Below are 12,327 nucleotides of genomic sequence, written 5' to 3' on the forward strand. Positions count from 1 at the left end.
CATCTACTCATCATACTCCACTTCTCTTCTCATGCTGGGAACTCACCAAGCAAGTTCTTTCTCCCAAGCTCCAGGATTCATCCTTTAAGCCAACTCACCTACTAGTCTCCCCAAATGCCTCAAGTTAGAATTAACCTTTGTTTTAGTGATGCCACAACATGGGAGATCAAGCCTTTAATAAAAGTTAGACTGTGATCACTAACTATCCTAATAGAGTCACTTATGTCTTTCCAACAGATTGTGAGTTTCATGCACCAGCCTTCGTTCATCAAACAAAATACACTCCATGAAAGTGTGTTAATTTAGCTGAATTAAATGTGAAAGCTTACTGGTTTTCCCAGATGCATTACTCAAGGGCATTCAGAGTCCAGAAAAGTTATAGTCTCTTTGCTAACCTGCCATATGGTACACAACCTCAGCTTCTACAGGAATCTCCAGTGAAGAAGGTCAAAGTCTAAGGACCTCTAGAGGCCAATTAAATTGAGCTTTGTCTCGAAATCACAGAATGTTTCTCCAGGTGTAAAACAGCATTGCTCTCTAAAAACCTTCAATACATTCATGGTCTAGATAGTGGCATGATCCATTCTATTCCCTTGGTATTAAATGTCTTCTAGGACCTGAACTCCAGCTATTATGCAGTGCTCATCCTTGTATCTAACAAGCATCTATTTCCATGCAGTTAGGCTGGCTAGTTCATAGTCTTACAAATCTATACCACCCATCCAATTCTTGGCTCATGCCATTCTTGATATATGGAATGGCTTCCACTGCTTCATTTCTTCATCCCCAGTGAAAAAGGACTGATAATGATTGGTAATCTAATCTTGAGAAAAAGAACTGGGCATGTACAACTCCTCCCCACATCTGCTATTTTTGGGACCTGCCTGTAAAGATCACATCTTCTGTACCCCAATGTGATGGTGTTGCAGAAGTTTCCATAGGAGATCTTTTGATTTACTATTTCTGCCTGTTACTGGAGGGATGGGTGGATGAATGGATGGATGGATACAATTCTGGAGTGCAATATTAGCAAGCCCATTTCCTCTTATATAACTTTTAAAGTGATACAGCTGATGTATGATCTCCATTTGTCTCACCATTTGTCTCTGTATCAATTGGTATCAATCTTGGGTAAGGAATAAAGGAATTTGTTCATTGACCCGCCTCGAAGCCCAACAAACTAAATTGCAAGCTCCCTGAGGGCAAGAGCCATCATCTCTCCTGTCTTCCTTATGGGCTTGAATACAAAGTAGGGGCACAATCAACCCTGATAAAATTGAGTGGAGCACCATCTCAACAGCGCTGGTTTTAAAGAGTTGCCTTGCCCGGTACATCTTGCTTCTGTAGAGATGCAATGACACCATGCATTTTCCCCCCCAGCAAGACTAAAAATGTGAGAGGAAACATAATTACATGGTCTAGGCACATTCTTCACTTTGACTCGTACTCGACTCCATATCAGAGTGTCTAACTGACCAAGGAGTTTCAGGCTCCCTTAGGAAAGAAACAGAACAGTGGCAAAACCACCCACCACTATCAATAGGGTCAAAGGCAGGGATTTCTCCTTAAAGGTCTTTGGAAGCAACGTCTACCCTCTCTTGGGGTCTGGCCAGGGGCGTGGGTAATCCTCCTATCACCACAGCCTCAGCTGTGCAAACAGGAAATTGGTTGGAGTGACCTCTCGGTCCTGGGGAAATTCACCCAAATCTTCCCATCAGATGTGACTTAGTTCCCAATAACAAAGGTATATTTCTGCTTTTTGGCATGATTAGAGACATGGAAATGGAAGCTTCCCAAAGCCATTTATACACTTTAGTCATTTTTACCAGTTTTCATAACTCCAGGAAGCTATCTGGGCCATTTTCCAAATAGACTTTGTTGTTAAAATTATTTCAGCATTTGTCAACTATCTCCTTGGGAAATCAGAATATTTCTACTGATTTAGTTTTATAGCCAATAACATTCACTTCTCTCCTTTTAAAAATATACTTCCATTCATCCTATATCCTTGTAGAATCCTCTTTCCACCTAATAAAATAACTGAAATCTTATATATTTCCACCACAGTCAGTCACTGAGCAGCCAACCTAGGTACCAGTGTAGAGACGCTGGGACTTTGACAGGCACAGCTCAAAAGAGACCACTGCAAAGCAGACGCCCATGCACTGATCCCTCTACTGACAGCCACTCTTGCTCCTCAAAGAGAAAAACTCACAAGGGAGCAGCTCACCCAAGCCATCTGAGGCTACCACCTACAACACACCACTTACCCTTCCATGAGTAAATGACCCCAACCAACACAGACTATGTGGGCTGGACCACCAGTCACTAGTGAATATTGGATAATGAGACATATTGTCTTTGCTCAAGTCAATCCATCGTACTGAAGTGGACAGTCAAGTCCCTTCACTGTGGCCAGGATGGTCAAAGTCATACACTGTCAGAGGTATGGAAAAGCACTACATCGTTAGGGTCACTGAAACAGTTCCTATATGAAGTCACCTGTTTTCCTAGAAAATTATTCTTTTATTCCTCTGTATTATATATACAGAGGGTGCCATAAAATGCTTACACATTTTAAGAAAGGAAAAAACTATATTAAAATTACGCTGATGGTAACCACTTTAGCACCTCTTGTAATTGCAGAAGTCAAATGTGACTTGTATTCATCTTTCATTGGCGATATATATTGAATATTACAATTTTAATATAATTTTTTCCTTTCTTAAAATGTGTATACTTTTTTGGCACCCTCTGTATATATGCAAATTCAATAAAGATGATCATATTAAAAAAACAACTCAATGTAAATCAAGGCCAGTTCTTCATGCACAGATTGCTGGTGTTTGGTGGCATTTTAGGGAAACCCTGACTTCCATCGCTAATATTTGTTTTTATTTTCCTACAATTTTTGTTCATAAAACATGATTTTCCAAATAATTTAAGGCATATAAATACTACTACTTCCTCCACCCAGAGTTCATAAGGAGAATAGAATTGAATACTGTATTTAAGAGATCACCTAGATCAAGCACCTTCATTTCTGTCTTGTAATTATGCTCATACACACAAGAACTTTGACTTTAGCTACCATTTGTTGAAGGCTTATTGAGTCAACCATCACATTAGATGCTTTACAAACATTAAGAGTTTACCCTTGTTTCACAGGTGAGGGAACTGAGGCACAGAGGAATTTAGTCCCTTACCCGAAGTTACATATTTTCAGAGTGGTACAGCTGAGATCTGAACCCAGGACTATCTGACTCCAATGCTTGTGTTTTTATCATTAAAACTCACAAAAAAAGAGAGGCAAACCCAAGTGTGGGGTAATCTTGGCTACATACCTCATACAATTCAATAATGATGTTTCCCATTAGACCTCTGCTGCTCTTAATATTCTCCATGGCCAGGGTGAAGTAGATCCCACGTGTGTCTGAGATGTAGAGGTTGTAGGTGTCATTCTGGTTCCATTCCTGGACCGCTGCAAACACTTGGTTCTCATCAGTACTGATGATGTGCATGTCCTGGAAGAAGATGAAAGGCCTATAAAAGCGGCAGATCTCCATATCTCCCTGCCCACGGGGACCCAGAGTAATTACCATGACTTATGAAATGGTTGAGAAAAAGCTTGATTTATAGGCAATGTTAAACAATTCTGTGTCAGACCAAGGCTATAAATTATGAGTTTCATGATTTCTGTTCCTTGCTAAGTGACAGCAAGATGGGTGTAAGGGGCTTTGGTGGGTATCATTTTCCATGGCTTTGAGGAATTCATCCACTTTCATTTTTTATTTTTATACCTGAAAGTTAGTGTTAGTGCTAACAGAGACATACAGCCTTGCAAAAGGAAATGCACACATGCCAAGAAAGCAGGGCCTATGCCTTCTTTAGATCTTCATTTATATTTTCAGATTTTTTAGTGTAATGGGTTTCACCATTTTCTTTGGAATCTTCAGTGTCATGAGGATTGCCAGACGGGTGGCCTGGAGGCATTGCCAGGGGGTTAGGGCTCTGGACTTCCAACCCTGTTTCAACCAGAGCACAACCACTTAAATAGTTTTGTGTCATATTTAAGGAGTAAAAGGTGAAGGGGTGGTTTCTGCTGCTAATAAAATCACATTTTAAAATCACTGAGATGGAGGAAAAGATACTCAACTTGGAATTTAGTTTTCTGAGTCAGAATAGAAGTGCTCCTGTAAGTAGGCTGTATGATGTGCAATGCGTCAGTCTCCCTGGGCTTCAATGTTCTTAACAAAATAGTGAAGAGGCTGGGTTACCAATAAAGATAGCTAACATTGGGGCATTGTTCTAACTTATCTGAATGTATTATTTTAATTAAAAATCCAAAAAATTCTATAATAGAGGTAATGTGATTAATCCCATTTTATTGAGGAGTAAACTAAGGCAATTGGGCTTTACCAACCTGTTTCTGATTACATAGCTATTAATACAATAATAGTAAGTTGCAGACCCACATTTTGAACCTCGGTGATATGACCCTAACCTAATTATTATATTCTAACCATTTGGATATATAGCCTCTAGGTGAGAAGATGCAAATCAATGACCCACAAAATAAATATGTATCAGAAACATTTGGTTTGACCACAGCCTCTATGCAATACCTGAAAATGTAGTCTTTTAGATGGAGTCAGCACTCATTGGAATCTCAGTCCTACATATCTAAATGTTCTTATTATCTGTCACTTACATAGTGCTGTTAACTTCCTGGTTGCTGAAATCACTTTAGTTTGTATTCCTGGAGTGGATCATTATTATAAAGTCAAATCTAACAGCTCAGAATTCGAATCAGTTTATAAAAGCCAGTTTGCATATGTAGCTAGATGCTGTACAAAGATTATCACAAACTCGGGTCCTTATTCAAGGAACTTACATTGTCAGAAGGCAACTTTAACAAGGATAAACATTTGAAAAAAAACAGCAGTCGTTAAAAAATGCGTAACTATTCAGGTGTATGTGCCAAAGAGTGATAGCATCCCAAGAAAGCAGGAGAGGCACCCTTGTTATTGTGGTGGAAAGCAATGGTAACAGGAGCACAGGCAACTAGAGTGGACAGTAAGTAGATAATCAGGCTGAATTTAGCCTTTACCTTATTTGGCTGTCCTTTCCCAGAAATGGTTTCAACAATAAAAGGAGGCAGCAATGTCTATAATGTCAGAACCATGGAGAGCTCCTCCAAAATGCTTTCAAAAGCAGTCAGCCCGTTTGATTGGGACAACTGGGAGGTGGGGAAAGTGAGAAAGCAAGTCCTGGATCTTTGCACTGGAATGCTGTCACCACTCAGCCTCTGACCTTGAACTCCCTAGGTCACCTTGACTAAGACCTCATCTTACACACCTTGTAGAATTACCGGTTCCTGCTGAGCTGCTCGAAAATGGAAATAAGGCTTACTCTTAAAAACCATGTGATGATATCTTGTTGTGTTGATATGGAATTAAAGCCCAAGAACCCAGTAGGAGGGGAAATAGCAGCTGCAGGAAATACGGATTAAATTCACTTACTCTGTTAAAAATGTAATAAAAATGCCTGGCTTTTCCCAGATGTTTTGGTTATAAAAATGAATGAGCTAAGTTATTTTAGGCTAAACTAATGTAAAAGAAGTGGGAAAAAAACAACAACAACTTAAAACACTGGGGTATGGTCAGGATTCGAGGCAGCCAGTTTTGCTGTGAGTGCATTTTAGTTTAGACCTGCACTGGGAATGTGTTACCTGGTGAACAGGTACTGCAGGCTCCGGGGTGAGGGACTACTTTCTAGAACCTAAGATTCTGGGATGTCTGCTTGAGAAATTCTTAATCTGCCAAAGTCACTCAGCTAATAAATGATATTACTAAGATTTAAACCCAAGACTCCCCTAATCAGGAAACTGAGCCCCATGTCACTGGGGGTATAACTTCAATGTGTGTCAAAGTGACCTGGAGATCTTAATAGCATATAGACTCATGTGTCCTACTGCCTAAGGCTCTGATGCAATGTGTCTGGGGTGGAGCCTTAGAATCTACCATCTGAAGAAACCCTCCAGGTGATTCGGGGGCAATCTGGGGAGTCACTCTTTGAAAAGCTCTGAACTATGTGTCCTCTCTCCTAATAGGTCTTATGGTTGAAGAAGGATCAACCAACAATAGCCAGAATATTGTCTTCAATGATAAAGAAAATTGTTATTCGTTAAAATTGGTCCAATAAGGATCTGAAGTATAGTAAAGCTTATTTCTTGAATTCTGCTACCCTAACCTAACTCTAAAGCATGTGTCACCAACTTACTAAAATAACTATAAATAACAATCCCCCGTACACTCCCAATAGAGCAATTCGGGAGAATCAGGGTTGCTTTTTGGAAACCTAAACCTGTGACTTCCTAGGTGAACAGTGGTAAAAATACTTCCCTGTTTGTGAAACACTTTCTCGTGATCTGAGTCTAAGGTAACTTCATTATAGAAAGACTTAACATTGGTAGGCATACACAATGTGCCAAACACTGCAATATAGATACAGAGAGGGACCAAAACGTAGAACATAACATCAGAAGATGCCCACCTGGTGGTGGAGATATCACATGCTCTTATGGCCATCCGTGAACTTGTAAGTGCTACAACAGAGGTACTGAAAATGATGATAGGAGTAGAAAGGCTTATATAGGTGAGAGGAAGGGTGGCTCATTCAAGGAAATGTGAGGAACTTGGAATAGCTTGAAAGCAGTCCTCTGAGGGCAGTGAGCATAGAGAGTAGCCACATCGCAAAGGGCTCTGTATAGCACACCTGAGTTTTACCCAGAGGGAAGTACAAAGCTATCACAAGATTGTAAGCAGGAGAGAGAAAGGATTAGAGTTGATCAATGCAGAGATCGGGTTGAAGAAGATTAACTTGATTGCATGATCATATTCATTATGGAAGCAGTAATAAAGAGTAGATTTAAGTGGGGCAAGGAGGAAGGCTTAAAAGGTCATTGCAACATAGTAACAAATGAGGGCCTGAATGAAGGAGTAGGTTTTCTATAAGAACCCTACGAAATGGATGGGTGAGATATTAAGGAGGCAGAATCAACAGGGAATAAGGGAGAAGGACATATCTTTAATATCTCAGGTATGTGACTTACAAAATCTGCTCTTTTTAGAGTGTTCATTAAAATCATAATTAAATATTCACTTGTGTAATTATTTGATATCTGTCTCTCTTATTAGATTGCAAACTCCCAGAGGACAGACACTATGCCTCCCTTATTTATCATTTTATTTCTAGTACTTAGAGTTTTTAGCACATGGGAGATAGCCAAAAAAAGTTTATCGAATGACTAAATGGAGTAAGTAAACATGGGAAAAGGAGGTGATAAGAGGGATATAAGGTAGAGACTCTGAGCTCAGCTGTGGAGTTGTCAAATGGGGTCCTTAAGGGGATGTAGTACTTCAAATAGGCAGTTGGAGATACTTTCCAGAGTTCAATGGAAAGATATAGGCTGAAGCTGTGGACATAGGAGTCACCAATATGAAGAAAAGGGATGAGGTCACTCAGGAACCATGCAGAATGCAAGGAGAATTTAGGAAATCATCATTTGAAGGGTGGCCAGGGGAAGGGGATGCAGAAAAGGAAATCAGAATAAAATACTACCAAAGGGAATAGTATCAAGAATATCCCCCCCCCAACAGTGTCAAAAGCTACAGAGAGGCATAAAAAGATAAAGAGTTAGAGATGTCCACTGGACTTCGCATGTAGGTAGTCCCGGGTAACAATGGCGAGAAGTTTAGTGGAATAGTGAGGGGATGGATGTGGGAGAACAGAGGGCAGTTAGCAGTGGGTTAAAGAGTGAAGAGCAAGTGAGAAAAGAAGTTAAAATTACAGATAAGTGTGGCTGTGACACAGCAAAGAAGGATAAATCAGCATTTGGGGAAACGTAAAAATTAAGAAAAATTTTCCTAAGGAAATTAAAGAAAAGGTTAATATCAATATCATTATCATTATAATAAATTTTCTAAACTTTATTTCCCTCTATCTTTTCTAATTCAAAATAGGGTTAACCACATTCTACTGTCAAATGAAAACAAATCCAGACCTAGGGAAGAAGAGACTTTATTTGAAAAGGCTATTGCAACTCTCTGACCATAACATCAGCACGCACCTCAGAGTAAAGGCAGAAAAGAATTACTTTTATAGGAAGAAGTAAAACAAGGCTACAAAGAACTGAGTGTGGGGAGCGGGGTGAGCAGGTGGCATGATGAAGCAATTAGATTGGAAATTGTTCTCCTCAGAGCTGGGTGATTCTCAGAGGGGCTGTTAAGAGGGGTTGTGCTGAGTTCCAACGCTTGCGTAAGCTCCCAGTGCTCACATATGCTCAAGAGTGGGTCAAAGTTTAGGGGCTGAAGGGAAGGAGAACAGCTGAACTTAAGTTGATATAGTGAAATTAGCAAGCATTTTGTCCAGATTGGTCAGTGAGGACAGACAGTTCAGCTAATCATTTATGAGATGAAGAATGGAAATCTGGCTTTGTCAGAGGTAAACACAGGAGATCTTATCAAGGCAATGGGGAAGGGGAGTTCTTTGTAGTAAGCCATGTCCAGGAACTCAAAAATATGTTTCGGAGGGAGGGTGTTTCTTAAATACTGCTGTCTTCCAGAAACACAGGACTCAGGTCAAGTTCAACATCACCACTACCGAGTTGAATCCCATACATAAACAAACAAAAAAACAAATTTTCTCTTGTGTAAAGGCTATTAGAGTAGTAAGAATAAATCCAGGGCCGGCCGAGTGGCTCAATTGGTTAAGAGTTGGCTTAAGAGTGCGAGCTCTGAGCAACAGGGCCTCCGGTTCAATTCCCACATGGGCCAGTGACACTGTGCCCAAGCTGAGCTGTTGCTGAGCTGCCAACAGGTGGTAGGATGGCTCAGCTGGTGTAACAACAATGTTGCCTGTTTTGATGGTGGGCTATGCCCACCCACAACTAAGACTGAACTTGGCACCTTGAGCTGAGCAGCCGCCCAGATGGCTCAGTGGATAGAGCATGCGGTCTTAACAAGGCTACTGGGTTTGACTCCCGCATGGGATAGTGTCTATACCCACCTGCAACTAAGATTGAACACAGCACCTTGAGCTTAGAAGCCATGAGCTGCCGACGGGAAGCCAGATGGCAACTGGCACCCTCCACAACGAAGATTGAAGAACAACAACTTGGCTGCTCCCCTTCCCCAATTCCCCAACACTGTTCCCCTCCCCCAAGTCCCCAATGGAATCTTTAAAAAAAAAAAAAGAATAAATCCAGAATCTAAGACACAAAAGAGGGTCTATTAGCATCAGATAGAGTGAGGGCCTCAGGCAACACTGACTCCAAGGGCAGACTAGGACATGGCCCCACAAGGAGCACTGATCTCTACCTCACAAGTTTAAGGGCATGTATTTCCCCCTGGGTAACAATCATCCTTAGACTTATCTGGCCAGCATTTTACACTTTATCATAATGAGCCATTCATTGAGTCCTCACAACCTTGTCAAATAGTATGACAATGCCCATTTCACAGATGAGAAGACCTGGGCTCATGGAGGAGTGGTAGAGCTGGGATGAGAACTCAGGGTTTCTGTTCATAAGCTCCATCGCCTTTTCCCGAGGTCACCATGGTTCCCCTCCATCTGCTTCCCCTCCCCCTGCGGGTGCGGGCTTCTCATGCCTGTTGGACGGAGAGTGCCAACCCGATGCCCAGGGACTGGGTTTGGAGGACTCAGCACGAGGTTGCTGCCCCTAATCATGCTGCTTATTATTAATGGCATTCATTTCATTCTCTGAAAAGCACCCCAAAGCCACAGAGCACTCCAGGTAAGCATATCCTGAACAAACAGGCTGGGATGGGAGTACAGGTGTGAGGGTAGCTATGACAGGGAGCATCTCTGTGTTTTTGTTTTTTAAGCAAGACGCCCAGCAGCAGCTGCAGAACTACATGGAGCAGCAGCAACTTGCTTAAAAGTCATTTCCGTTTTTAAACAATGGGAGGGACCAATCTCCCTCCACCCCCTCTGTCCTCACGTCCGTCCACAGCCCCGGCGATGAAAATCTGGGCCAATGTCAGCTAATAAAGGGGGATCGATAACCATCCAGCTATTTTCACAGCAGCCCTCATATTAATGAGAAGCTGCTCTGGATGAAGTTCTATAAAAGGGGCCGCACGGATGGTACTTCACCACAATAAATGGCCATGGGGTTGCTAATCGTTAATGGAGTGTTCTAGGGTTGTGATCAATTCCAGGCTTCATTTGTCTTCACCTGCAGCTGCACTGCCCAGGGGAAGCAAACTGTTTGTTTTCCTGAGACCGTTAAAAATTCAGAAAATATGCACACATGCACAGGAAAAACAGGCCCTCCATTGATTGGAAAGAAGGTTTGGAAAGTTCCCGAAATGCTTTTCCTAGGCCAAGACACAGAAATCATCAGGTCACGGCGAGGGGTCACTCTCCTTTAGAAAGAGCATGATTATGAACTTCCGCTTCCTCATCGTCTCCAGGCAGGGACCCCTCTTTCCTGTGGGGGTTTAGAATATCTGATAGGTATGCCCTGCCACCACAGTACTGTACATCCTAGAAAAGCCAATCACAGAGGGGCTAGAGAAAACGAGAAATTGATTCCCATGGCCCCTGGGGAATCTCAGCAACCCAGTCTCTCAACATGGTGTTTCAGTTGTTTGAATGAACCATACTCTCTCTTCAAAGAAAGCCTGTGCATGTGTTTTCTATTGGCTACCCCATCACTTGTTTGCATGGTTAACCCCTTAATCTCTTTTTTTTTCTTATTTTAATCAACTTAAACATCACTTTCTATAGGAGCTTGCCCTCACTACCCACATTGGGTTAGCTCCAACATTTATGCCACTATGGCCCTGAGCTTCTATATCTCTAACACCTTATATACCGACCACTGTTTGTTCAGTGTCTCTCTTCTCTACCACAATATAAGCCCCGTGGAGCAGGGTCTGTTTGTGCCTTATTCACTGTTCTACCCACAGAGCTCAGGTCAATGCCTGGCACAAGGTAAAAATTTAAATGGAAGAAATAGTTCCATGGATGAAAAAAAAAAAAAGGAACAAATAAATGAATGGGTTGATACATGCACACATGAATAAGTGAATAAAAACAACCAAAGGGTAGAAAATTGCCCACCATCTTATCCCATCATCTCTCCTACCTCTACTCAGCCTTTCAGAATATGTTTCCCAGCACCAGCTTAGAGACCTAAGTCTTTGTAACATTAGATTTGATATGTGTCCAACCTGAGACTGCTTCCCTGCAGCCTCATGAGGTGAGGCAGTTATGTCATGTTCGTGTTCACACTGCGGTCCTCAGATCCACCTCCTCCCAGAAGCCGTTGTTCAGGGGATGGGGCCCTCAGAGTAAGTTTCATGATTTTCCAATGGAGAAGTTAAAATGCCATAATTTGATATGAAAATTATAGTAAATCATTCCTTTCTAATTAGTTCTAGTGGCAGAAGGGAGTGGAAGTACAGGCAGTGCATTTATAGTTAGCATTCGAATGTCGAGAGAAGCAAGAGAACCAGCAGACTCACTTGTGCACCTTTCTGCACACAGACATTTAGCAGCTGTGTTCCTGCCTGGTCCATTCTGAGCCCATCCCTCCACTTGGCAGTAAGTTCCTTGCAAAAGGAACAGGTCCTCAGAAGAGGTTCCAAAGCTAGTGCTCCTTTCACTACCACTCCTGGAGAGTGACCCAAGGTTATTCTGAGTCATTGAAAATCAAAACTCCTGCTGAGAGGAGAATACAGAACCCAGGCTCAGCGGCATCAGCAAAGGCCAAACCCCACAGTGGTACGTCAAGCTGAATGCCAGCTGTCTCCCAGGCAGGGATCAAACCTCCCACAGCCCCAAAAGGCCGACTCTCCCTGCCGCTTTGTCTGGCAGGACCCAGAACGCAGGAGGTGCGTACCTTTGGCAGTGAGTACTTGGGCAGCTTTATCTGAGCGAAGGCCTCTCTTCGATAGGACACATAGTAGCTGGCTCTTCCACCAGTTGTTACCTGGATGATGGGGAAACACAAAGAGGTCAGATGGGGCCACGGATCACAGCACGAGTTGGAAGGTATCAGCCTCTCCATCAACAGCCACAACCGGCTTGTGACAACCTTTTAGAGAATATCTCTTGCTGGCTTTGAACCTCTAACCCCAAGGCACCCTGAGTTGCTCCCATGTCATCAAGCTTAGAGAATAAATGGACGATGACAACTGTCTTCCCCCATGGCTGGCGTTTTCTGTCAGAGCAGGGACTCTGTATTTGGTAGATGGGCTCTGCATACGAATGTCAGACAAGTAAGTTCGTGAACTC

General features: G+C 42.3%; 1 protein-coding gene across 1 annotated transcript in view; it reads right to left on the reverse strand.

Moving 5' to 3' along the window:
* The window catches only part of LOC109374521 (VPS10 domain-containing receptor SorCS3-like), a 117,936-nt gene extending 105,836 nt beyond the window's left edge, over positions 1-12,100 (reverse strand). Inside the window, exons 1-2 of the mRNA XM_019629177.1 lie at positions 11,933-12,100; positions 3,345-3,524 (exon numbers count right to left, since the gene is read on the reverse strand). Of these exons, the coding sequence (XP_019484722.1) occupies positions 3,345-3,524; positions 11,933-12,100 (348 nt within the window). The remainder of the gene's footprint in view (positions 1-3,344; positions 3,525-11,932) is intronic.
* Positions 12,101-12,327: the final 227 nt, after the last annotated feature.

The sequence above is a fragment of the Hipposideros armiger genome, unplaced genomic scaffold (assembly GCF_001890085.2).
Source record: "Hipposideros armiger isolate ML-2016 unplaced genomic scaffold, ASM189008v1 scaffold_828, whole genome shotgun sequence".
Classification (NCBI taxonomy): Eukaryota; Metazoa; Chordata; class Mammalia; order Chiroptera; family Hipposideridae; genus Hipposideros; species Hipposideros armiger.